This window comes from Elephas maximus, chromosome 16 (genome assembly GCF_024166365.1).
Source record: "Elephas maximus indicus isolate mEleMax1 chromosome 16, mEleMax1 primary haplotype, whole genome shotgun sequence".
NCBI lineage: Eukaryota > Metazoa > Chordata > Mammalia > Proboscidea > Elephantidae > Elephas > Elephas maximus.
The window spans coordinates 82,718,738-82,743,762 of NC_064834.1; the positions used below are offsets into that span (position 1 = coordinate 82,718,738).

Below are 25,025 nucleotides of genomic sequence, written 5' to 3' on the forward strand. Positions count from 1 at the left end.
CCCCGCTCCCCCCGCTCCCCCTTGGGCGGCACTGCGGCAGGCGGCGGGGGTGGGGGGCGCCTGCAAAGAGCCTTAGGGGAGACGCAGGGGGCGGGCCCAGCCGAGCGCGGAGGGGGTGCTCCGTGACGGGAGGAACGCGGCTGCGGTGACGGGCAGACACGGGGGGCGGGGGCCCGCGGTGAGCGCGGCGGCGCGTTGCCATGGTGGCTGGGCGCGTGTAGCCCCCGGAGCCCGAGCCCCAGCCCAGCAAGCCGGCGGTGCGGAGGCGGCGGCCAAGCAGGCGGGAGGGGCTGCGGGAGGGAACGGGCAGAACCCGGAAAGAGGGCGCCCCGATCCCCGAACCCGGAGCCCGGCGCGGGCGGCGACCACTGCGCCCGGCCCCACGCACAGGATGCAGGCCTTGGAGCCGGCCGCGGCTGGCTTCTATGAGGAGGACGGCAGGGACCTGGACTTCTACGACTTCGAGCCCCTCCCCACTCTGCTGGAGGACGAGGTGAGGCCCCAGCCCACGGTGGGGCTCCCACCTTCCCCGGGAGACCTGGAGCGGATCCGGGAGGGGTGGGACAATCCTCCTCCCCAGACCTCTTGCCCCCTGTCTCCCCTGCGGGATGGGGAGGAGGGTCCCATATCTGTTCTCACGGCCCCCCCCCAACCTCTAGGCCTGTACCGTTTTCCCATGAAAGGACAGGGCCCTTGGAATACTGTAGGTACACAGTGGGTGGCGGCAGGTGCAGAAGATAGGGCCCCCCGGGGCCGTGGGCTCCTAATGATGAATGTGGGTGCCAGGACATGGAGACAGTGACTTGGGGGACAGTGACGTTGGGGTCAGTGTTTACGGCCCCCTATACAGCAACCTGGAGGACCAGCAGGAGGCACAGGGCAGCAGAGCCTAATGGGGGGGGGGTGCACAATTCAAGAGCTGGGAGCCAGGGTGGACAGACTGCCCAGTGCCGGGGTCTGCTTCCTGATGAGGGGTGGGAAACACCAGGCCTTCTGCCAGGAGGCCTGCACACAGAGACAGCCCAGGGGGCTGGAACGGCCCAGAGGGCTTCAGCCATCTCCATCACACTGGGCACCTGTCCACTCCCTGGGCCAAGTGCCCACAGTCCAGCATGCCTGTGACTCTGGCAGAACTCTTTCCCACTGGACCTTAGTCTGTCCCATAGCTTGCTTCAGCGTCCCCAGAACACCCCACAGACTCTGGGCTGGAGTCAAATTAACAAACTCTGCGGTCTGTGAGCAGGCCAGGAGGGCCTTGGAAGGGAGCAGCCCATGAGAGGGGAACCTCAGAGGACCCAGCAGTCTCCTGGGCTTAAGGTCTGCGTACAAGGGCCTGCCCAGCCTCCACAGCAAATGCCCCATCCCCAGCACCCCCAGCCGACTGTGGGGAGTGCTGGAACTCTGAAGTCCTGAGCAGGTGCTGCGAAGCCTCCTTTTTAAATGGCCTGGGCCAGTGAAGACCCTCCACATGCCGGTCAGGCCAGGCAGAGGCCTGGGGGAAAGGGTCCAGCTGGTTCCTGACCTGGTATATCCCAGGGCCAGGTGCCCCTTACCCACTCCACTCCCAGCGTCAAGCTCCTCTGAGAGACAGCTCCTAAGTGTCCAAGAATTTCATGCCATAAAAGCTGAATTCTTCTGGGTACAGAGCTGGTAAGCCTGCTGTCCGCCACTAAGACTGATGCCAGGCTGGGGGAAGTCGGCACTGCCCCTGCCCCCACAGTGGCCTGGATTTGGCATGAGGGTGGAGAGCAGCGCTGTGAACAAAGAGAACTTTGGTTGTCTCCATGGCTTTGATGGAAAGAGGAGGGTGCGCCCAGCCCACAGCCTTCAAAGCCTCCCCCAAGGGTCCATTTCGGTTTACCTACTCGACGGCACTGGGTTTTATTAGACGACTCCTTCCTGCTCTGCTCCCAAGGTGTAAATGAGACCCCGGTGTTCACAGAACTGCTCTGTACGGTGGACCTGGGCTTGAGGCCCCTCTGTGCCCAACATAGGGGGTCCATGTGTGGTGATCATGTATACAGCCAGGCCAGTGTTAGGACTTGAACCCAAGCCCATCTGACCCAGAGCCTGTGGCCTACCCTTCCACCATTCCCAGATGCCCTCTGTTGGTGGGAATGTCCCTGCAGTTCCCCTTCCTTGGGGCAGCTGCCATTTAGAGGGGAAGTCCTCCCTTACCTGGGACTATAACCAATAACGCAGGGAACTGTGACTCCATCGTTTTAGTAGCACCAGTGGGTAAGTTCAGTGGGCCTCACCCCCATCCTGTGCCGCCTCTGGAGAAGGCTCTGCCATACCCCTGTGCTCTGTGCACAAGGGTTCATGTATCTTAGAACAGCTGCAGCCGAGACCTCGACTTGCCAGATGAACTCGGCTTCAGATCTAACTCTCAGCCTGAAACATCATGAGGAGTTGGTTGGCACTGAAAAAGCCACCCTGTGTAAGGCGAGGCAGGGGAGGCAGGGCAGACTGCAGCCCCAACCCAGGTGGTCAGCGCTGAGGGAACCCCCCACCCCCAAGAGAGCCGGGACAACCAAGGTCAAAGGGCAGTTCCTGGAATGGATGGAGGGCACCAGACCAGGCAGAACACGGAGAAATCCCACCGGACAGAGGAATGCCCTTGAGCAGCATTCTGTTACAAAGTGAGACTGAGAAACAGACCCTCGGACCCCTCGAGGCCCCTCCAGTGACCTCCCTCACCATGTCCCCAGAGAAAACCCAAATCACCAGCGAATGTACGAAAAGATGTTTGACCCCAGTATAATTGGGGGGATGCAGGATACACCCACAGTGAACACCGTCGCACCACCACCAGGCTGGTGAGAATGAGCAGGCTAGACAGGACTGCGTTCTGGCACACACCAAGCAGTGGCCACCCTCACTCTCTAATGCTGGGGGTGTGAACTGGATCAGCTTCTGGGGAAATAGCTGGGTATCAAGCAGCAAAGTCAAAGGTGCCTATGCTTCAGGCCCCAGCAATCCCTTCTGGGCTCACACCCCAGAGACACTTGTGCACGTGTGGTCTACCTGCATGAGGATGTCCTGGCAGCCCCCTGGAAACCTCCAGGTTGTTCCTTTGCCCAGTGCCTGGCCACCTGCAGCAGTGCCAGTAGTTTGGGACAGGCCAGGAATGCAGTTCCCAGTGGACAGGGAGACAGCTCTGCTGGGTGCTGGGCAAAGCAGGCTTCCTTGAAGAGGTCCCCTGGCCTTGAATCCACATGGACTTCGGTTTCCATTATGGGGTGTGGGACCAGGGCTGGACAGCATAATCAGGGTGGTGGAGGACGAGGGAGGCAGCAGAGGAAACGGCCTTGCTAGCTGCCCTGTTGGGGGCAGGAGGGCCACTGGCCTGCAGGGGGCGCTGAGGAGGGCAGTTTGACAAGGAGGATGACAGCAGCCAGGGCATGTTTCATCCCCAGCTCCCCCAGGCCAGCAGTGCTCTTATTAATGCCCATGTTAAGTGGGCATCCCCAGCATCTTCTGTGGGCCAGGTGCTACACCCGAGGGGTTGAAGGTGAATGGGACCCTGAGGAACACACAGCTCCCCCACCCCAACAGGGGACATCCTATAGAGAAGCGGCCATTCCCACTGTGCCCGACAGGAGTGTGTACAAGTCCTTAAAGAAGGGAGCTGTAAGGGAGGGGACACTTGGAGAGCCCAGAAGAGCTTCATGGGGGAGGTGATGTTTGAACCCCACTTACAAAATGAGTTGAAGGGGGCGAGTACATTGGGGGCCAGCACGCAAACCCCCGACAGAGCACCTGGCCAAGCCCCAGGCCTGGGGGATCTGACAGCATGTAGGTGGTCTCAGCAGATGCTGTCACCGGTGGCCTGAGTTCTGTGCTGGCAGGACTCAGCATGTCCCAAGGTAGCACAACATGAACTGGCTGTAAGTAAGTACACTTGAGGGTGCAAAGTGACCCCTGGCTCCCCGGGACCCTGCTCATCCTCTGTATGAGTGAGGGGGCTTCTAGAATGCAGAGGCCACTAACCAGGATTGTGTGGTCAGAACCACATGAGAGTCCTCAGGCAGGAAGCCTGCCCTGCCCTCTGCCACCCAAGGGGTCACATATGCCAGACTCCAGGCACTCCCCTCCCCGCTGGGTGGGGAAAACAGGGTGAGGGTGGGAAGTCAGTTTGTGCACACAATTGCAAGGCCAGTGATTCTGCCCATCCTGGCATCTATGCCACAGCCCCCACTGCAGCAGCACCTTGTTGGGGACTCTGAGGGCCCGGTGGGGGCACGACGTGCTGGGCTGGATGGAGCAGGGCCTCTGTGCCTGGCAAGGAACTGGGTCTGTGCTCAGTGGTGGAGCCTGTGTAGGATGTGGCCCTGATGAGGTCAGCGCTTGGCAGGAGCAGGGGCAGCTGAAGGGTGGGAGGTGTAATGCTGCTAGCCCTGAGGACCCTTGTGTGACCTGGACACATGGGTACCTCGGAGGCGGAGCTGGCTGGGCACTTCTGTCCTCTAATGTCTGCCACGCCCAGCGAGCCACCTCCAAGCCTTACAGCTGCTTGCGTTTCATCAGTGCAGAACTGTCTCCCACTGAGGATTATACCTGCTAGGCAGTCAGGCTCAAACGGGTCCAGAGCCAGCCCCTTTGGAGGCAAACAGAGATGAGAGTCAGCGGCTCTGTGCAGGATGCCAGTGGGGCCTGTCCATCTCATGACTGTGGGATGGGGTGTGTCTGCTGGGACCATGGTAGCCATGTGGGCTTGGACTCTTTCTTCCTGGCCTCCTTCTCTCCCTGGTCCGTGGCCCTTCAGCCAAGGCTCTAACGACATTCCCACCTGCAAACAGGCCAGGCCATGGAGATCAGGGAAGACAAGAGAATCCCCCCTAGGCCAAGCTAGGACCCAGTGAGTGGGGCCTCTAGGTCTTGGTTTGTCAGTGGAGCCCACAGCATTCCTCAGCTTCCACTACAAGACCCCAGGATTCAGGGGAGTCAGGATGGTCCTGTCTCTGAGTGGGGCATGCCCTGCATGGAAATTCACCCTGTGCCTTCAGGCAGAGACCCCCCAGGACTTCCCATTCTCAGCACTGAGGCACCGTGGCCTGCAGGTCTGGAGCTTTTCTGAGTAGGGTGGAGGGTTTCCCTCACCAGGACATCTTCTTGGTGACTGGGGGTGGAGATGTCCACTGTCCTGAGCAGGAGGTCGTGCTGACACCCAAGGAACAACGAAGTTACTTTTTGTGAAAATAAAACGTACCTAAAGCCCTGTTCCTGGTACACACGTGCGATGTGTCCGGGAAGCACTGGCCTCCCTCATCCCGCCAGAGCCCTGCCTGAGTCTTCCGAGGCAGCAGGTCATCGCAGCCCCGCCTATCTTGGCAGGAGAACGTGTCCCTGGCCGACATCCTCTCCCTGCGGGACAGTGGCCTCCGCGAGCAGGAGGCCTGGGCCGTGTGCCTGGAGTGCTGCCTGTCCATGCGGAGCGTCGCCCACTCGGCCATCTTCCAGACCCTCTGCATCACGCCCGACACGCTGGCCTTCAACACCAGCGGGAACGTGTGCTTCATGGAGCAGCTCAGCGGTGAGGAGCCGTCAGGGTGGGGGCCGGGGCAGGGGGCGGGGGCGTCAGGGAGTAGGGCGGGGGTGGGGGTCAGGAGAGGGGCGTGGGGAGTGGAGGGGCATTGGGGAATGGGCTGAGGGGTAAAGCCTAAGGGAGATGTTGGGGCGGATAGCCGGTGGCCTCTCTGGTGGGAGGGTCCCTTGTGGGCTGGCCAGCGGCTCCCTGTGCCTCCCCACTACTCCAGGGACAACCCTAGCTGGAAGGGGTCTAGCTCTTCCCTAACTAGGTGAAGTTAATTTTCCTCCTTTTGGAAGCCAGATACAATCCTTTCCCTTTTATCTTTGCTTGTGGAGCCAGTTTCCCACATCTGCGGGGAAGGAGGGGGTCTCCGTTTATGACCGCTGTCCCCTCTGACGCTGAGACCGTCCTCAGGGTGGCCAGCACAGTAAAGGGGGGAAGGAGGAGGAGACAGGGCAGTGGTCCGGGAACCTGGAGTCATCTCCCTTTCCTGGCCTTTATGGGCTCCCAGAGGCCCGTTCTAGCGGGTCATTCGGATCCCTGTGCTCTGTGGGCTGCAATCACAGCGTCTCTCTTTTCCTTCCCCAAGATGACCCTGAGGGCGCTTTTGTTCCCCCAGAGTTTGATGTGACTGGGAACACCTTTGAGGTAAGTGCTGGCAGGTGGGGCGACTCGCCAAGCCTGTTTCTTCCACACCTGTACAGCACCTGTACCATACCTACACTGCACCAGTACCTGGTGCTGGCCCCTGTGCTGTGGACAGTGCCTGCCTCCTCAGGCACTGCCTGGCTCCTTCCATTTCTGTTGAGGAGCGGGCCACTTCAGTAGCGGGGCTGCCTTTGGGGTACACCCACCTTTGCCAGGCACAGGTCGTCTGAGCTTGTGTTGGTGATGACAGCTTTGGTGTTTGTGGAGAGGTGACTTTGGACACATGCTTGTCATTATAATTTCACAGTATGTTTTCTGAAGCACAAACTTATGGTATTTAATGTATTGAAAGTACCTCGGATTGCCAGTTGGTGACTGGCACCAAGCCGTCACATCCTCCGACGCTTGGGTTTGCATGCCTGCCAGTGCGGTGGTGGGCGCCCCTGAGGGCCCTGGCCGGCGTGGCCCCCTCTTCCATTCACCAGTGACGTGGATGAGGAGTTCCCTTTGATGAGAGGCCCATTTTTCTGTTCGGTCATGGTGCTTTCTTTGCCTGTTTTAGGAGTTCTTCGGGTACTTTTGTCCATTTCGTCCTGCAAATGCATCTCCGCTTTGTAATTTGTCTTTTCATTTTCTCAAAATTTTTGGTCCCAGGACCCCTTAACACTCTTAATACTTAAGTACCCCCAAAAAGATTTGTTTATGTGGGTTCTATTGTGGTGCAAATAGTTAATGCACTCAGCTACTAACCAAAAGGTTGGAAGTTCAAGTTCACGCAGAGGCACCTTGGAAGAAAGGCTGGGCGACTTACTTCCAAAAAATGAGCCATTGAAAATCCTATGGAGAACTGTTCCACTCTGACACACATAGTTTAAATATTTTTAAATATTTATTAATTCACTTTAAACTGACAGTAGTAAACCTACTACATGTTAGCATATATAACATATTTTTATGAAAAATATTTTCAAAGAAAATCATAAGAAGAGGGCATTTCATTACATTTTTGAGTCTCTAATGGCTGGCCTAATGGAGGACAGCTAGATTGTCATAGCTGCTTCTGCCTCAGTCTGCTGCAAAATCACACTTCTCTGGCCCCTGGGAAACTCCATTGTGTGTCAGCTGTTTGAAGGTATCCTTTGATGAAAAAAAATAAAGTTTCTCGATGTTAGTATAGTCAAATTCATTAATGTTTTCCTTTATCACTAGTGTTTTTTGTGTGTATGTGCCTTAAGAAACTTTCCAACACCAAGGTCTAACAATTGTCACTAATATTTTCTACCAAGAGTTTTAAAATTTCTTCTTCATATTTAATTCCTTAATCCAACCTGAAGTAGATTTGTATACGGTGTGAGGTAGGGATCCAGTTTCTTCTTTTCCCTATAGACAACTTTTTTTTCCAGCTTTTTTACTGATTACCCCAGGTATATGCTACCTCTGCCAAATACCAAGGTTTTATACAAAAGAGGTCAGCTTCTGGGGTCTCTATTCTATCCCACTCGTCCATTTGTTCATCCCTGAACTAGAACCACATTTTAATAATTACCAACTTCCCAAAGAAGCCCTGCCATCATGTGGGCAAAGTGCTGCTCCCTGTTCTTTCTCAGAAGTGGTCTGACTATTCTTGGCCCTCTGTTATTACACAGACGTTTTAGAGCTAGTGTACCAAGTTTCATGAAAGCTGTGTGGAGTTTTGACTGAAATGACACTAAATCTATAGATCAGTTTGGGGAGAATGACATCTTTATAATATCTGCTTTTCTTCTCAATAAACACTTTATATCTCTCCATTCCTTTAGGTCTTGTTTAATGCTTCTTATTAACGTTTTTGTTTTTTTTTTACTGTAGAGGTCATGGATATATTTTATTAGATATATTCGGAATGTGATATTTTCTGATTCTATTCCAAATTCGTGGTCATCTTTTTTTTTTATTATCTTTTTTTTGTGTGTGTGCTTTAAGTGAAAGTTTACAGCTCAAGTTAGTTTCTCATACAAAAATTTATATACACATTGTCATGTGACACTAGCTGCTATCCCTATAATTTGTCAGAACACTCCTCCTTTCTACCCCAGATTTCCCATGTCCATTCAACCAGCTCCTGTCCCTTTCTGCCCTCTCATCTCACCTCCAGATAGGAGCTACCCATTTAGTCTCGTGTACCTACTTGAACTAAGAAGCATACTCTTCACGGGTATTATTTTATGTCTTATAGTCCAGTAAATCTTTGAAAAGTTGGCTTCAGGAATGGTTTCAGCTCTGACTTAACAGAGAGTCTGGGGGCCGTGTCTTCTGGGGTTACTCCAGTTTCAGTCAGATAATTAAGTTTGATCTTTTTACTCGAATTTGAGTTCTGCACTCCACTTTTTCCCTGTTCCAACAGGGGCTGTCTGTTGTGTTCTCTGTCAGGGCAGTCTTGGTGGTAGCTGGCCATCTAGTTCTTTTGGCCTCAGGCTGATGGAGTCTCTGGTTTGTGTGGCCCTTTTTGTTTCTTGGGCTAATATTGTCCTTGTGTCTTTGGTGTTCTTTATTCTCCTTTGCTCCAGGTGGGTTGGGACAAATTGATGTATCTTAGATGTCCACTTGCTAGCTTTTAAGACCCCAGACACCACTCACCAAAGTGGGATGCAGAATGTTTTCTTAATAAACTTTGTTGTGCCAATTGACCTAAATGTCCCCCTGAAACCATGGTTCCCAGACCCTCGCCTTTGCTACTGTGTTCCTCAAAGTGCTTAGTTGTATTCAGGAAGCTTCTTAGCTTTTGGCTTAGTCCAGTTGTGCTGACTTCCCCTGTATTGTGTGTTGTCCTTCCATTCGCTAAGATAATTCTCGTTGATGGCAATGGGTTTTTTTTTTTATCTAGTTAGTGAATTCCCCACTCCCTCCCTCCCTCCCCACCCTCATAACCATCAAAGAATGTTTTCTTCTGTGTTTAAACCTTTTCTTGAGTTCTTATAATAGTGGTCTCCCACAATATTTGTCCTTTTGCGACTGACTAATTTCATTCAGCATCATGCCTTCCAGATTTGTCCGTGTTATGTTTCATAGATTCATCATTGTTCCTTATCGTTGTATAGTTTTCCACTGTGTTTATCCCTTCATCCGTTGATGGGCACCTAGATCTTTCTGCTATTCTGAACAGTGCTGCAATGAGCATGGGTGTGTGTGTATCTATACATGTGACAGCTCTTATTTCTCTAGGATATATTCCAAGAAATGGGATTCCTGGATAGTATGGTACTTCTATTTCTAGCTTTTTAAGGGAGGGCCCAATCAATTTCCAAAGTGGTTGTACCACTTTACATTCCCACAAGCAGTGTATAAGTGTTCCACTCTCTTCACAACCTCTACAAGATTTATTACTTTTTGACTTTTGGATTTATGCTAGCCTTGTTGGGGTGAGATGGTATCTTATTGTAGGTTTGATTTGCATTTCTCTAACGGTTAATGATCATGAGCATTTCCGCAAGTATCTGTTAGCTGCCTAAATGTCTTCTTTGGTGAAGTGCCTGTTCATATTCTTTGCCCATTTTTTAATTAGGTTATTTGTCTTTTTGTGGTTGAGGTTTTACAGTATCTTGTAGATTTTAGAAATTAGACCCTGATCAGATATGTCCTAGTCAAAATTTTTTCCCAGTCTGTAGGTTGTCTTTTCACTCTTTTGGTGAAGTCTTTGGATGAGTATAAGTGTTTGGCTTTTAGGAGCTCCCAGTTGTCTAGTTTCTCTTCTGGTGTTTGTGCATTCTTAGTAATGTTTCCTGTACTGTTTATGCCATGTATTAGGGCTTCTAGTGTTGTCCCTGTTTTTTCATCCATGGCATTTATTGTTTTAGATTTTATATTTAAGTCTTTGATTCATTTTCAGTTAGTTTTTGTGCATGGTGTGAGGTCTTGTTTCATTTTTTTGCAGATGGATGTCCAGTTTTGCCTGCACCAATTGCTAAAGAGACTATTATTTCCCCCATTTTACAGATTTTGGGCCTTTGTCACACATCTGCTTCTCATAGGTAGATGAATTTACGTCTGGATTCTCAATTCTGTTCCACTGGTGTATATATCTGTTGTTGTACTAGTACCAGGCTGTTTTGACTACCGTGACGGTATAAATGGTTCAAAATCAGGTAGTGTGAGGCCACCCACTTTGTTCTGCTTTTTCAGTAATGCTTTACTTATCCAGGGCCTCTTCCTTTTCCAAATAAAGTTGGTGATTTGTTTCTCCATCTCATTAAAAAATGTCGTTGGAATTTGGATCGGGATTGCATTGTATCTGTATATCACTTTGGGTAGAATTGACCTTTTCACAATGTTGAATCTTCCTATCCATGAGCAAAGAATGTTTTTCCATTTACGTGGGTCTATTTTGGTTTCTTGCAGTAGTGTCTTGTAGTTTTCTTTGTATAGTTCTTTTACGTCTCTGGTTATATTTATTGATGTTTTATCTTCTTGGGGTGTCTTGGTCATCTAACCAAAGAAAAAACCAAACCCACTGCCGTCGAGTCAATTCCGACTCATAGCGATCCTATAGGATGGAGTAGAACTGCCCTGTAGAGTTTCCAAGGAGCACCTGGCAGATTTGAACTGCCAGCCTTTTGGTTAGCAGCTGTAGCACTTAACCACTACGCCACCAGGGTTTCCACCTTGGTCATCTAGTGCTGCTATAGCAGAAATACCACTAGTGGATGACTTTAACAAAGAAAAATTTATTTTCTCACAGTCCAGTAGGTTCCAAGTCCAAATTCAGGGCATTGGCTCAAGGCTTTCTCTCTCTCTGTCGGCTCTGGAGGAAGGTCCTTGTCCTCAATCTTCCCGTGGTGGAGGAGCTTCTCAGGCACAAGGACCCCATGTCCAAAGAACACGATCTGCTGCTGGTGCTGCTTTCTTGGTGGTATGAGGTCCCCAACTCTCTGCTTGCCTCCCTTTAATCTCTTGAGAGATAAATTTACAGGCCACATCCCAGAGAAACTCACTTTACCTTGGATCAGGGAGGTGACCTGAAAAAGGGTGGTGTTACAATCCCACCCTAATCCTCTCAACATAAAATTACAATCACAAAATGGAGGACAGCCACACAGTACTGGGAATCATGGCCTAACCAAGTTGACATATTTGGGGGCTATTGTAAATGGTATTGATTTGGTTGTTTCCTCTTCAAAGTTCTCTTTATTGGTGTAGAGGAATCCAGCTGATTTTTGTATGTTTATCTTATATCCTGATTAAAAAAAAATTTTTTTTTTTTTTATATATCCTGATACTTTGCCGAAATCTTTTATTAGTTCTTCGTTACCAGTTTGGATGCCCTTTATTTGTTTTCCTAGCCTAATTGCTCTGGCTAGGACCTCCAGCACAATGATGAATAAGAGTGATGATAAAGGGCAACCTTGTCTGATTCTCGTTCTCAAGGGGAATGCTTTCAGACTTTCTCCATTTAGGATGATGTTGGCTGTTGGCTTTGTATAAATGCATTTTATTATGTTGTGGAATTCTGTTTCTATTCCTATTTTGCTGGAAGCTTTTATTATGAATGGGTGTTGGACTTTGTCAAATGCCTTTTCTGCATCAGTTGATAAAATCATGTGGTTTTTTGTCTTTTTTTCTATTTATGTGATGGATTGCATTGATTGTTTTTCTAAAGTTGAACCATCCCTGTATACCTCATATGAATCCCACTTGGTCATGGTGGATTATTTTTTTTAAATGTCGTTGAATTCTATTGGCTAGAATTTTGCTGAGGATTTTTGCATCTATGTTCATAAGGAACATTGGTCTGCAGTTTTCTTTTTTTGTGGTGTCTTTACCAGATTTTGGTATCAAGGTTATGCTGGCTTCATGGAATGAGTTTGGGAGTATACCATCCTTTTCTATGGTCTGAAATACCTTTAGTTTTACCAGATTTTGGTATCAAGGTTATGCTGGCTTCATGGAATGAGTTTGGGAGTATACCATCCTTTTCTATGGTCTGAAATACCTTTGGTAGCAGTGGTATTCTGAAAGTTTGGTAGAATTCTCCAGGGAAGCCATCAGAGCCAGGGCTCTTTTGTTGTTGTTTTGGGGAGTTTTTTAATTACCTTATCAATCTCTTCTTTTGTTATAGGTTTGTTTAGTTGTTCTACCTCTGTTTGTGTTAGTTTAGGTAGGTAGTATGTTTCTAGAAATTTGTCCATTTCCTCTAGATTTTCAGATTTGTTGGAGTACAATTTTTCATAGTATTCTGTTATGATTCTTCTAACTTCAGTTGGGTATGTTGTGATATTGCCCATCTCATTTTTTATTCAAGTTATTTGCTTCCTCTCCTGTTTTTCTTTTGTCAGTTTGGCCAATGGTTTATCAATTTTGTTGATCTTTTCAAAGAACCAGCATTTGGTCCTGTTAACTCTTTCAATTGTTTTTCTACTCTGTATTTCATTTAATTCCACTCTAATTTTTATTATTTGCTTTATTCTGGTGCCCAAGGGCTTCTTTTGCTACTTTCTTTCTATTTGTTCTAGTCGTAGGGTTAGTGTTTTGATTTTGGCCTGTTCTTCTTTTGGGATGTGTGCATTTGTTGCTATAAATTGACCTCTGAGCACTGCTTTTGCTGTGTCCCAAAGGTTCTGGTAAGATGTGCTTTCATTCTCATTTGATTCTGTGAATTTCTTTATTCCGTCCTTAATTTTTTTAGTAACCCAGTAGTTTTTGAGCTAGGTGTTGTTCAGTTTCCATGTATTTGATCTTTTTTCCTTGCTTTTTCTGTTACTGATTTCTACTTTTATAGCTTTATGGTCAGAAAAGATACTTTGTAATATTTCAACGTTTTGGATTCTGTTAAGGCTTGCTTTGCGGCCTAATATGTGGTCTATTCTGGAGAATGTTCCCTGCGTATTGGAAAAGAAAGTGTACTTGGCTGCTGTTGGGTGCAGTGGTCTGTATATGTTCATGAGATCAAGTTAGTTAATTGTGACATTTAGATCTTCCATGTCTTTATTCAGCTTCTTTCTGGATGTTCTGTCCTTCATTGAAAATGGTGTGTTAAACTCTCCTACTATTATTGTAAAGCTGTCTATTTCTCTTTTCAATCCTGTTAGGGTTTGTTTTATGTATTTTGGAGCCCTGTTGTTGGGTGTGTAAATATTTATTACAGTTATGCCCTTCTGGTGTATTAACCCCTTAATCATTACGTAGTGTCCTTCCCTATCCTTTGTGGTGGATTTTGCTTTAAAGTCTGTTTTGTCAGAGATTAATATTGCTACTCCTGCTCTTTTTTGATTATTGTTCGCTTGATATATCCTTTTGCGTCCTTTGAGTTTTAGTTTGTTTGTATCTTTAAGTCTAAGATGTGTCTCTTGTAGGCAGCATACAGACAGATCATGTTTTTTTATCCATTCTGCCACTCTCTGTCTCTTTATTGATGCATTTAGTCCACTTACATTCAGCGTAATTTTTGATAGGTATGAGTTTAGTGCTGTCATTTTGATGTATTTTTTTGTGTGTTGACAATTTCTTTGTTTCACTTAATTTTCTGTGGTGAGTCATTTTTCTTTATGTATTTTCATTGATTTTGTATTTGCTGAGTCTTTGTTTTTCTTGTTTTTTATTTTGATGTGTAAGATTGTTAGTTACCTCTGTGGTTACCTTAACATTTACCCCTATTTTTCTGAGTTTAAACCAATCTTTTATTTCTTCATATTGCCTTGACTTCCTCTCCATATGAAAGATCTATAACTACATTATTTAGTCCCTCTTTTTTGTTTTAATGTTGTCATCTTTTCCGTAATTAATGTCTCTGTTTCCCTATTTTCAGTGTTTTAGCTTTGATTTATTTTTGTGACTTCCCTATCTGGGTTGATAGCTGGTTGGTCTGTCCTGTGTTCTAGTCTTGGATTGTTATCTGATGTTATTGATTTTCTAACCAGAGGACTCTCTTTAGTATTTCTTATAATTTTGTTTTGGTTTTTACAAATTCCCTAAACTTCTGTTTATCTGGAAATGCCCTAATTTCACCATCATATTTGAGAAACAGTTTTGCTGGATATATAATTCTTGGCTGGCAGTTTTTTTTCCTTCAAGGCTTTATATATGTCATCATATTGCCTTCTTACCTACTGGTTTCTGTTGAGTAGTCAGAGCTTAGTCTTATTTACTCTCCTTTGTGGATGATTTTTTGTTTATCCCCAGCCACTCTTAAAATTATCTCTTTATCTTTGGTTTTAACAAGTTTGTTTATAATATGCCTTAGTGACTTTCTTTTGGGACCTACCTTGTGTGCGGTTCAGTGAACTTCTTGGATAGATATCTTCTCATTTTCACAATACCAGAGAAGTTTTCTGCCAACAAATCTTCAACAATTCTCTGTATTTTCTGTTATGCCCCTAGTCTGGTACTCCAATCACTTATAGGTTATTCCTCTTGATGGAGTCCCATGTAATTCTTATGGTTTCTTTATTTTTTTTTAATTATTTTATCTGACTTTTCCTCAAATAAGTTGGTGTCGAGTGCTTTATCTTCAGCCTCCCTAATTCTGACTTCCAGTGCCTCAGTTCTGCTCCTATGACTTTCTTTTGAGTTGTCTAACTCTGAAATTTTATTGTAAAACTTTTGGATTTCTGTTTGCTGTCTCTCTATGGATTCTTGCAACCAGTTAAATTTGTCAGTATAGTCTTGTATAACCTTCTTAAGTTCCTCTGTGGCTTTATCTGTGTGATACTTGGCTTGTTCTGTGTTTTGCCTGATCTCTTGAAGAATTCTGTATATTAATCTTTGAATTCTACCTCTGGTTTTTGGGAAAATTCTCTTCCTCCAGAAAGTTCTTGATTCTTTGTGTCTGGTTCTTGCTGAAGCCATCATGGTCTGCTTCTTTATGTAATTCGATATTGACTGCTGTCTCGGAGCCATCAATCCAAAAAAAAAAAAAAAAAAACCCACCGCTGTCAAGTATATTCCAACTCATAGTGACCCTATAGGACAGAGTAGAACTGCCCCATATGGTTTCCAAGGAGCACCTGGTGGAATCAAACTGCCAACCTTTTGGTTAGCAGCCTTAGCTCTTAACCAGTATGCCATCAGGGTTTCTTAGCCATCAATAAGTTATTATACTTATTTATTTTATCTTTGTTTACTGTGTCCTAGCTTCTTGTTTTGTTTTGATATGCCTAAATAAGCTGGTGGTGTGAGCTAGTTTGTTTACTAGTGTCTTAGAAGCTCTCATGTCCTGTCACCAGGTAGTTAGAGCTGTTATTAGGTATGTGAGCCCAGGAGTCTGTTTACTGTTCTTGTATGGATTCAGCTTAGGTATCCAGGTAGTCGGTCACAAAGTGTGTGGTGCAGGCTCTCACCTAGAGTCCTAGATGAGCAGGGGTGACTGGAGTAGGCACAGGTATCTGGCTGCAGTAGGGGTTCATGCACTGAGCAATGCAGGGGGCTTATGGCTGCCCCTGAGTGTCTGGGAGGAAAGCATGTCCCTGTTCCCTAGAGTGTGTAGGTGGGTGGGTTTTTCAGCCAGACTGGGCACCCAATGCTGTTGGCTGTAAGGATTGGGAGGCACCACTTATTCTTAGACTCCTGTTGTGGGTGGCTCGGTGGCATGGTTGGAGCCACCAGTCCTCTGGGCCCCTGATGAGGGTAGGCGAGGACCCTGCTTAATGGGCAGGGTGGTGTCAAATGTCAAGAATCTGCCACTCCCACTTATAGTTGATATACTTGAAAATAGACTTCAGGTATATACCCTGTTGTACTGTGCTAATGAGGGCCTATGCTGTTGAAATGGGCCAACACAGGTCTGTGCAAGGGAGAAAGGCATTCAGAGCCTGTGGACCACTTATGCCTGTGCTTAGGCAAAGGGGCTGTGCCTTTCCTGAGTTCCCGGCTTAGGGCAGCTGGCAGATTAATTTTTCCTGTTGCTTAATTTGATCCCTCTCCAAAGCCAGGAGAATGGCTTAAAACACACGACAGGTCCTACTTCCAGCCCAGGGGACAGGATAGTCACTGAATCTGGCCCACCCAGTGCAGAGCAGGGAGGGCGCAGGTAAATGGGAGACAGATTCTTCCCAAATGGGGTGTTTTTTGTTTTTTTTTTTTTTGCTTTGTGCAGTAGTTCAGATGCATGTACTTATCTTTTGCCTACTGAGTGCCGCTCCTCACTGGTTCCAGAGAGTTGAGCAGACTCTCTGCCATTCAGTCGCTCCCACTGTGGAAAGCATGTCCCATGTGCCACTGCTTGCCTCACTGAGCATGCAAGCCAATCCTGCCTGCAGGGTGCCAATTCCTACCAGGTCAAGTCTGGCAACTCCTCGCTGTTTCTGAACCATCTCTCCCTCCTGTTGTCCCTCAGTCCAATTCCTCAACTTTGCCTTTGATGTTCAGGGCTCCTAGATTGTCATATATAATCAATTCACTTGTTCTTTCAGGTCTTTATTCTAAGAGGGACAGCAGGAAGCATCTGACTATTCCACCATCTTGGCCTTGCCCCCCTGGTGGTCGTCTTTTTAATTACACTTTCCTGCTTGCTTGTTGTTAGTCTACGGAGAGGCTGCTGTTGTTGTTGTTAGGTGCCGTCAAGTCAGATCCAACTCATAGCGACCCTATGCACAACAGAACGAAACACATGCCTGGTCCTGCGCCATCCTTACAGTCCTTGTTATGCTTGAGCTCATTGTTGTAGCCACTGTTTCAATCCACCTCGTTGAGGGTCTTCCGCTTTTCCACTGACCCTGTACTCTGCCGAGCATGATATCCTTCTCCAGGGACTGATCCCTCCTGACAACATGTCCAAAGTATGTAAGATGCAGTCTCGCCATCCTTGCCTCTAAGGAGCATTCTGGCTGTACTTTTTCCAAGACAGATTTGTTTGTTCTTTTGGCAGTCCATGGTATATTCAATATTCTTCACCAACACCACATTTCAAAGGCATCAACTCTTCTTCACTCTTCCTTATTCATTATCCAGCTTTCACATGCATATGACGCAATTGAAAATACCATGGCTTGGGTCAGGCATACCTTAGTCTTCAGGGTCACATCTTTGCTCTTCAACACTTTGAAGAGGTCCTTCGCAGCAGATTTACCCAATGAAATGTGTCTTTTGATTTCTTGACTGCTGCTTCCATGGCTGTGATTGTGGATCCAAGTAAAATGAAATCCTTGACAACTTCAATCTTTTCTCCATTTATCAGGATGTTGCTCATTGGTCAAGTTGTGAGGATTTTTCTTTTCTTTATGTTCAAGTGCAATCCATACTGAAGGCTATGGTCTTTGATCTTCATTAGTAAGTGCTTCAAGTCCTCTTCACTTTCAACAAGCAAGGTTGTGTCATCTGCATAATGCAGGTTGTTAATGAGTCTTCCTCCAGTCCTGATGCCCCTTCCTCACATAGTCCAGCTTCTTGTATTATTTGCTCAGCATACAGATTAAATAGGTATGGTGAAAGAATACAACCTTGACACACACCTTCCCTGACTTTAAACCAATCAGTATCCCCTTGTTCTGTCCAAACAACTGCCTCTTGATCTATGTAAAAGTTCCTCATGAGCACAATTAAATGTTCTGGTATTCCCATTCTTTGCAATGTTATCCACAGGCAGTTCGCTTTAATCTCCTAATCTTATATCTGGACATATTGTTAGATTATATTATTATTTCCAATATGTACAGATTCATTTAGCTTTTTTATTTAACTAGTCAAATCAACAGTTTTAAAAAAAGGCAGTGTTATCCCCTACTGTCCAAGTGCTATGACTCTCATTTCTCTCCTTCCCTTACCATGAGCCAGCTCAGAGCAGCAATGAGGCACTGAATAGAAGTAGCCTGACAGTCAGTGTCTGTCATGTCCCAGGGAGAAGCCGTTACTCTTCCTTCCTGTCCCCACATGCAATTCACTAGGCTTGACCTCCAGGACACAAGTCCATGTGGCTGCTGCATCTCTCAGTGGCAACACCCTCCCATCACAAGATACATATCAAGAGATAAATACCTTTTCCTTTGTGGCAGTAATTGTTGTTGTTAGGGGCTGTTGAATCAATTCCAACTCATAGGGACCCTATGTACTACAGAGTGAAACACTGCCTGGTCCTGCACCATCCTCACAATCATTGTTATGCTTGAGCCCATTGTTGCACCACTGTGTCAATCCATCTCATTGAGAGTCTTCTTCTTTTTCGCTGACTCTATTTTATCAAGCATGATGCCCTTCTCCAGGGACCGATTCCTCCTGAAAACGTGTCCATAGTATGTGAGACATAGTCTCACCATCCTTGCTTCTAAGGAGCATTCGGGCTGTACTTCTTCCAAGACAGATTTGTTTGTTCTTTTGGCAGTCCGTGGTATATTCAGTATTCTCCAACACCACAATTCAGAGGCGTCAATTCTTCTTCAATCTTCCTTACACATCGTGCAACTTTCACATGCATACGAGGCAATTGAAAACACCATGGCTTTTGTCGGTGCCGCTTAGTCTTAATAGTGACACCTTTTCTTTTTAACACTTTAAAGAGGTCTTTTGCAGCAGATTTGTCCAATGCAATGCGTCTTTTGATTTCTTGACTGCTGCCTCCATGGGTGTTGGTTATGGATCCAAGTAAAATGAAATCCTGGACAACTTCAGTCTTTTCTTTGTTTATCATAATGTTGCTTATCAGTCCGGTCATGAGGATTTTTGTTTTCTTTATGTTGAAGTATAATCCATACTGAAGGCTGTGGTCTTTGATCTTCATCAGTAAGTGTTTCAAATCCTCTTCACTTTCAGCAAGCAAGGTTGTGCCATGCACGTTGCTAATAAGTCTTCCTCCAATCCTGAAGCCCTGTTCTTCTTCGTATAGTCCAGTTTCTTAGATTATTTGCTCAGCATACAGACTGAATAGATATGGTGAAAGAATACAACCCTAATGCACACCTTTCCTGACTTTAAACCATGCAGTGTCCCCTTGTTCTGTTCAAACGACTGCCTCTTGATCTATGTACAGGTTCCTCATGAGCACAATTAAGTGGTCTAGAATTCCAATTTTCCCAATGCAATCCATAATTAGTTATGATCCACACAACCAAATGCCTTTGCATAGTCAATAAAACACAGGTAAACATCTTTCTGGTATTTTCCGCTTCCAGTCAGGATCCATCTGATATCAGCTATGATATCCCTGGTTCTTCAGAATCCGGCTTGAATTTCTGGCTGTTCTCCATCAATGTACTGCTGCAGCTGCTTTCAAATGATCTTCAGTAGTTTTACTTGTGTGTGATATTAATGACATTGTTCGATAATTTCCACATTTGATTAGATCACATTTCTTTGGAATAGGCATAAATATGGATCTACTCCAGTTAGTTGACCAGGTCAGATAACTGCCTTCCAAATTTCTTGGCATAGATGAGTGAGCACTTCCAGCACTGCATCCATTTGTTGAAACATCTCATTGGTATTCCACCAATGCCTGGAGACTTGTTTTTCAATAATGCTTTCAGTGCAGCTTGGACTTCTTCCTTCAGTACCATCGGTTCTTGATCATATGCTACCTCCTGAAATGGTTGACTGTCAAGCAATTCTTTTTGGTGTAGTGACTCTGTATTCCGCCCATCTTTTTTTGATTCTTCCTGTATCATTTAATATTTTTCTCCTAGAATTCTTCGATATTGCAACTCGAGCCTTGAATTTTTCTTCAGTTCTTTCAGCTTGAGAAATGCTAAGCGTGTACTCCCTTTTGGTTTTCTAACTCCAGGTCTTTGCACATGTCATTATGATACTTTATTTTGTCTTCTTGATCCACCCTTTGAAATCTTCTGTTCAGCTCTTTTACTTCATTATTTCTTCCTTTCATTTTAGCTACTCAGCATTCAAGAGCAAGTTTCAGAGTATCTTCTAACATCCATTTTTGCCTTTTCTTTCTTTCCTATCTTTTTAACGATCTCTTGCTTTCTTCATGTATGATATCCTTGATATCATTCCACAGGTCATCTGATCTTCAGTCATTAGTGTTGTGTGTCAAATCTATTCTCGAGATGGTCTCTAAATTCAGGTGGAATATACTCAAGGTTGTACTTTGGCTCTCATTCTAATTTTCTTCAGTTTCAACCTGAACTTGCACATGAGCAATTGATGGCCTATTCCAAAGTTGGCCTCTAGCCTTGTTCTGACTGATGATATCAAGCTTTTCCATCATCTCTTTCCACAATTGTAGTCTGTGTGTTCCTATATATTCCATCCAGCAAGTGCCATATGTACAGTTGCCATTTATGTTGGTGGAAAAAAAGTATTTGCAATGAAGAAGTCATTGGTCTTGCAAAATTCTGTCATGCTATCTCCAGCACCATTTGTATCACCAAGGCCGTATTTTCCAACTATCAATCCTTCTTCTTCATTTCCACTTTCACATTCCAATCACTAGTAATTATCAGTGCATCCTGATTGCACATTTGATCAATTTCAGACTGCAGAAATTGGTAAAAATCTTCAATTTATTTATCTTTGGTCTTAGTGGTTGGTGTGTAAATTTGAATAATAATCATATTAAATGGCTTTTCCTTGTAGGCATATGAATATTATCCTATAACTGACATCATTGTGCTTCAGGATAGATATTGAAATGTTCGATTTGATGATGAATACAATGCCACTCCTCTTCAAGTTGTCATTCGAGGCATAGTAGACCATTGGCAGTAATTACTGGTTAGAAAATGAAATGAAAATATTCCATTTAAAATAGCAACAAAAACTATAGAAAGCTTGGGAGTAAACATAACAGCAACAATTGGAGACTTAGAGAAAACCAAAATCGTTTCTGCCCTGCAGTTATTTCAAAGAGCAGGTGTGGTTTTGGCATCCCACAGACCAGGCCCAGAGGAAAGGTAGGGGCCGGTAGGGGAGGAGCCCGGGGACAGGTGCTGCCCGTCCTTGGCCACCACTCTTGGGCACTGACCGAAGCCCCCTGGGTCCCCACAGGCCCACATTTACTCCCTGGGGGCCACGCTGAAGGCAGCCATGGAGTATGTGCCAGAGCCTGAGCAGGAGCCCAAGCTCAGCGCGGATCTGGAGGCGCTGCTGGGCCAGATGCAAGCGGAGAAGCCGGGGGACCGGCCTGACCTGGAGGTGAGCCCCACAGCCCTGCAGCCGCACACGAGAACACACGTGTGCCCCCAGCAGACCCCAAGGGCCTCCTGTTTACCCCACCTGCCTCGATCCCCTGCAGCCTCATTCGACTGGAACTTGGTGGTGATCCAGTCAGTTTAAGAGAAGACCTTAGGACTTCTTGTGCATTTCTGTTATGAAACAGATGGCTCAAAGCCACCGTGGGCTGGACGAATCGTTGGGTTTTCTGTGGTCCCAGATGCACTGCTTTCTGTACCAGCAAGTAGCAATTCCAGGTGTGGGGGGGGGGTAGGTGCTGTCCCTGTGAGTGCCCCACATCTGACCCATGTCCACAGAGCATCATCGCGCTGTGTGAGGAGAGGATGAAGAGCACGTCCTCCTGCCACCTGTGCCGAAGCCTCTCAGCTGTCGGGAGGAGGGTGCTCTCCATCGAGTCCTTCGGAGCACTCCAAGGTGAGGCGCACACATACGCAGATGCACACACTCTCATACACACACTCACACAGACCCATGCACACATGCTCATACACAGACCCATGCATACACACATACACTCACACACACACACATTCATGCACACAGGCACACCTACCCATGCATTCACACATACACTCACAGACACACACTCGCATGGGTGCACACATGCATACAGGCACACACATGGGCACACAGACATGCATACAGACACATACACATACATACATACGTACACAGACATACACATCCATGCACACATGCTCACAGTCACATGCATACAGACTCAGACACGCACACTCACACAGACATGCTCACACTCACAGACACACACAGTCACACATGGGTTGCTGGTCCAGCAGTGGGGTGGACTTAGGGAGAGGCCTGCACCCACTGTTGCATGAAAACCACAGGCTGCAAAGGGTGACAAGGAACCGTGTGTGTCTAGAGGCATTCACAAGGAGGACTGCGCCGGGGATTGTCTGCAGGGTGTGGCAGGGCTGGGCTGGGCCTGTTTAATCTTCTTCCCCATGGGAACATCACTTGTGCAATTACAGAAAATAGATGTGCTTTTTTGGTGAAATAATTAGACAGACAAGGGCTCCCTTAGGAAACTCCTGAGGGAAGCTCTGCCTGGCCTGAGGGAGAGGAAGGCCCAGAGGCCTTCTAGAGCCTTCCAGAGCTTCATTAATTAGCTGAGATTAGGTGATTAACGAGGTTAGGAAGTCGCTGGGGCTGGTACTGAGGGAGGGGGTGGGTGCCTGGGGGCTTAGGGGAGCAGCCCACCCCAGGAATCCCTGTACACAGGGGTCTTTGGGGCGGGGGTCTCCAGTCCCTGCTCCCCGCGGTAACCCTCCTCTTCCTGGCACAGATATCAGTGAGAGCGCCTGGAGGGGGAGATTCGCGCCCAGAAGTTCGGGGCCCAAGGGGCAGCCTCGGGACCGTGGCACTGACCCTAAGGTCCCACATGCCCCGCTGGGCCTGCCTGCAGGTGGCCCTGGCAACCTGGAGCAGGAGAGCAGCTGGGGTGCCCGCCCCCCGCCCCCGAAGCCCCTGCTCTTGGCACCTGTGAGAAACGGCGAGACCCTCGACAGGGAGGGGCTGTGCTCAGAGCAGCTGGCCGGCCTCCTGCTGGACACCAGGGGCCCCCTGGGCGACCTGGACCACGGCCTGCTCAAGAGGAGCCGCCTGAGGAAGGTGCAGACCTTCCCCCGGCTCCTGGCCGAGGGCCCTGAGGCCAGTGCCCTCTGCCTGTCACTGACCAGAAGCCAGCTGCCCATGTCCGAACTGTTCCCTGCAGACTACAGGAAAATCTTTCCAGAGGGGAAAAATGGCATTCTGGGCTTCAGGGCACTGCCCAAGTACAGACTCTGGCCCAATGAGGGGTCTGAGCCCCCAGTGGGCGAGGCGCGAGGCACAGGAGGCCGGGGGGACAGGGGAGCCCTACCAGGGGCTGGTCTGGGTGGTGGCACTGGGCTGGGAGGCTCCTGCCAGGGAGCGGCAGCCTGCACCCCTGGACAGCCAGAGGAAGAGGGGCCCTCACAGCCAGCCAGGGCAACGTCCTGCCCCAGCCAGGACCTTCTGGAGGAGAACCCCCCACCTTGCCCCCTGGACCTTGGAGACCCCAGGGCTCGCTGCAGTGCTGCTGGCATCACAGAAGAAGCAGGGCACCCGGGTGGCACAACCATGGAGCAGGTGGGTGGCCCATCCTCCTGCAGCGGTTGTGTTACACTCCTTATCAGCCATGATCCGTGCGGTACTGATAATTCAGCACAGGAAGGTGGCTGTGTCCTCCTCTTCTCAATAACCGAGATGTTCCAGGGAAGCTGCCTGGTTTTTGATGGAAGCTGGGGCAGGCGGCCTTACTGGGTGTGGGCAGCACTCATCCCAGACACAGCCTACAGCTACCCCTCAGCCCGCCAGGCAGTGACGCTAATGCCCACCCGTCATGAGCAGGCACACCCTGTGGAGGTCTTCATTTTCTTGCTAGAAGAGCAGAGTAGGAATAGCCTCCCAGGGCCACGGCCCAGCAGCCTCTGCCCCAGCAGGGCTATTTCAGGGCCTTCATTTCCTGAATCCCCGTTTTCCTACACCAGAGCCAGTGTGGGCCCACGAGTCCCTGGTTCCAAAGCAGAGAATAAGCAGGGCCTTCAGGTCTTCCTCTTCGCAAAGTCAGAGCCACAAGCGTAAGTCGAAACTACCCGCAGCCAAGCTTTGTCTCAGAACCACCAGGAAGTGCCTGTGCCCGGCTCCCAGCTGCTCAACCACAGCCTCATCACTGCTGCCAGGTCTCTGCTGCTCACTGGGGCAGATGAGCCCTCAGCAGGGTGGACAGACCCTCGCTGGTCTGGGAAGTGCACCCATCACTGAGTCATTCCTTCTTTCTAACAGTTTGTGAGCTGCCTGCAGACACTGCCCTGTCCTCAGGGACAGCAAGTGCCCCTTATGGCCCACAAGTGGGGCAGGGGTCCCTGAGTCCAGGCAGCGCTCAGCAGCCCCCACACAGCTTCTCTGTTCCACTCTGAGGGGGTCAAAGCTGACCCAGAGGTGGAGTGAGGAGTAAAGCCAGCCCCCTGCCCAGAGCTTCACCATGCAGCACAGCCCAGGGCATCCAAGCTCGGTGCTTGGACACCCCACAGCCCCACACCTAACAGCCATGCTAAAGGCTCAGCAGGGAGGAAGCCAGCCTTCAGATATGGTGCTGGCAAGCATAGCACAGATGCTCTTACCAGACAATGCCCTGGCTGGGGCAGGGAGGCACTGACCAACAGGGAGCCCAGGAAGAACTGTGCCCACAATGGGCCATGCAGGGGGTTGAGGGGAGGACACTGGTCTCTGGAGCCTTCTTCTAACACATGAATTTGGCCACCAAAACCTGGTGGCCTCAGAATGGGGAGCTGAGATCAACCTGTGGTACTCGAGAGAGGGGGGCATGCTGTTGGGGGCCCTGTCCCTCCCCAGCAGCATGTTATGGGGCAGCTCCGTCCTGACCACCCCTCTTCATCCCCATACAGTGGATGTCCCTGCAGGACCTCCTGGTGAAGCTTGGCCGGCCCTTCCGGGAATACGAGCTCTGGGCGCTGTGCCACGAGAGCCTCCACACCCTGCAAACCTACATCGAGTTCCCAGGTAGCCACCCTCTCCCACCCCCAGCACCCCTATGGCCGATGGGCTGCGGGGCCAGAGCGGCCTGTGAGAGGGGCGCTGAGTCTGCTGAATGTGGCCTGGGGTGGTCAGAGCAGACAGCAGGGCCATGGGGCATTGGAGGGGCTCGGAGCAGATGCTTTAATCTCCTTTAACTGATAACCCCTGCTGAAAGGAGGGG

At 48.3% G+C, this 25,025-nt stretch overlaps 1 protein-coding gene across 1 annotated transcript in view; it reads left to right on the top strand.

Annotated features, from left to right (window-relative positions):
- The first annotated feature begins 245 nt into the window (after positions 1-245).
- KNDC1 (kinase non-catalytic C-lobe domain containing 1) overlaps positions 246-25,025 on the top strand; it is a 77,854-nt gene continuing 53,074 nt past the window's right edge. Inside the window, exons 1-7 of the mRNA XM_049855741.1 lie at positions 246-493; positions 5,338-5,536; positions 6,123-6,181; positions 21,080-21,226; positions 21,562-21,679; positions 22,572-23,395; positions 24,715-24,829. Of these exons, the coding sequence (XP_049711698.1) occupies positions 392-493; positions 5,338-5,536; positions 6,123-6,181; positions 21,080-21,226; positions 21,562-21,679; positions 22,572-23,395; positions 24,715-24,829 (1,564 nt within the window). The 5' untranslated portion in view covers positions 246-391. The remainder of the gene's footprint in view (positions 494-5,337; positions 5,537-6,122; positions 6,182-21,079; positions 21,227-21,561; positions 21,680-22,571; positions 23,396-24,714; positions 24,830-25,025) is intronic.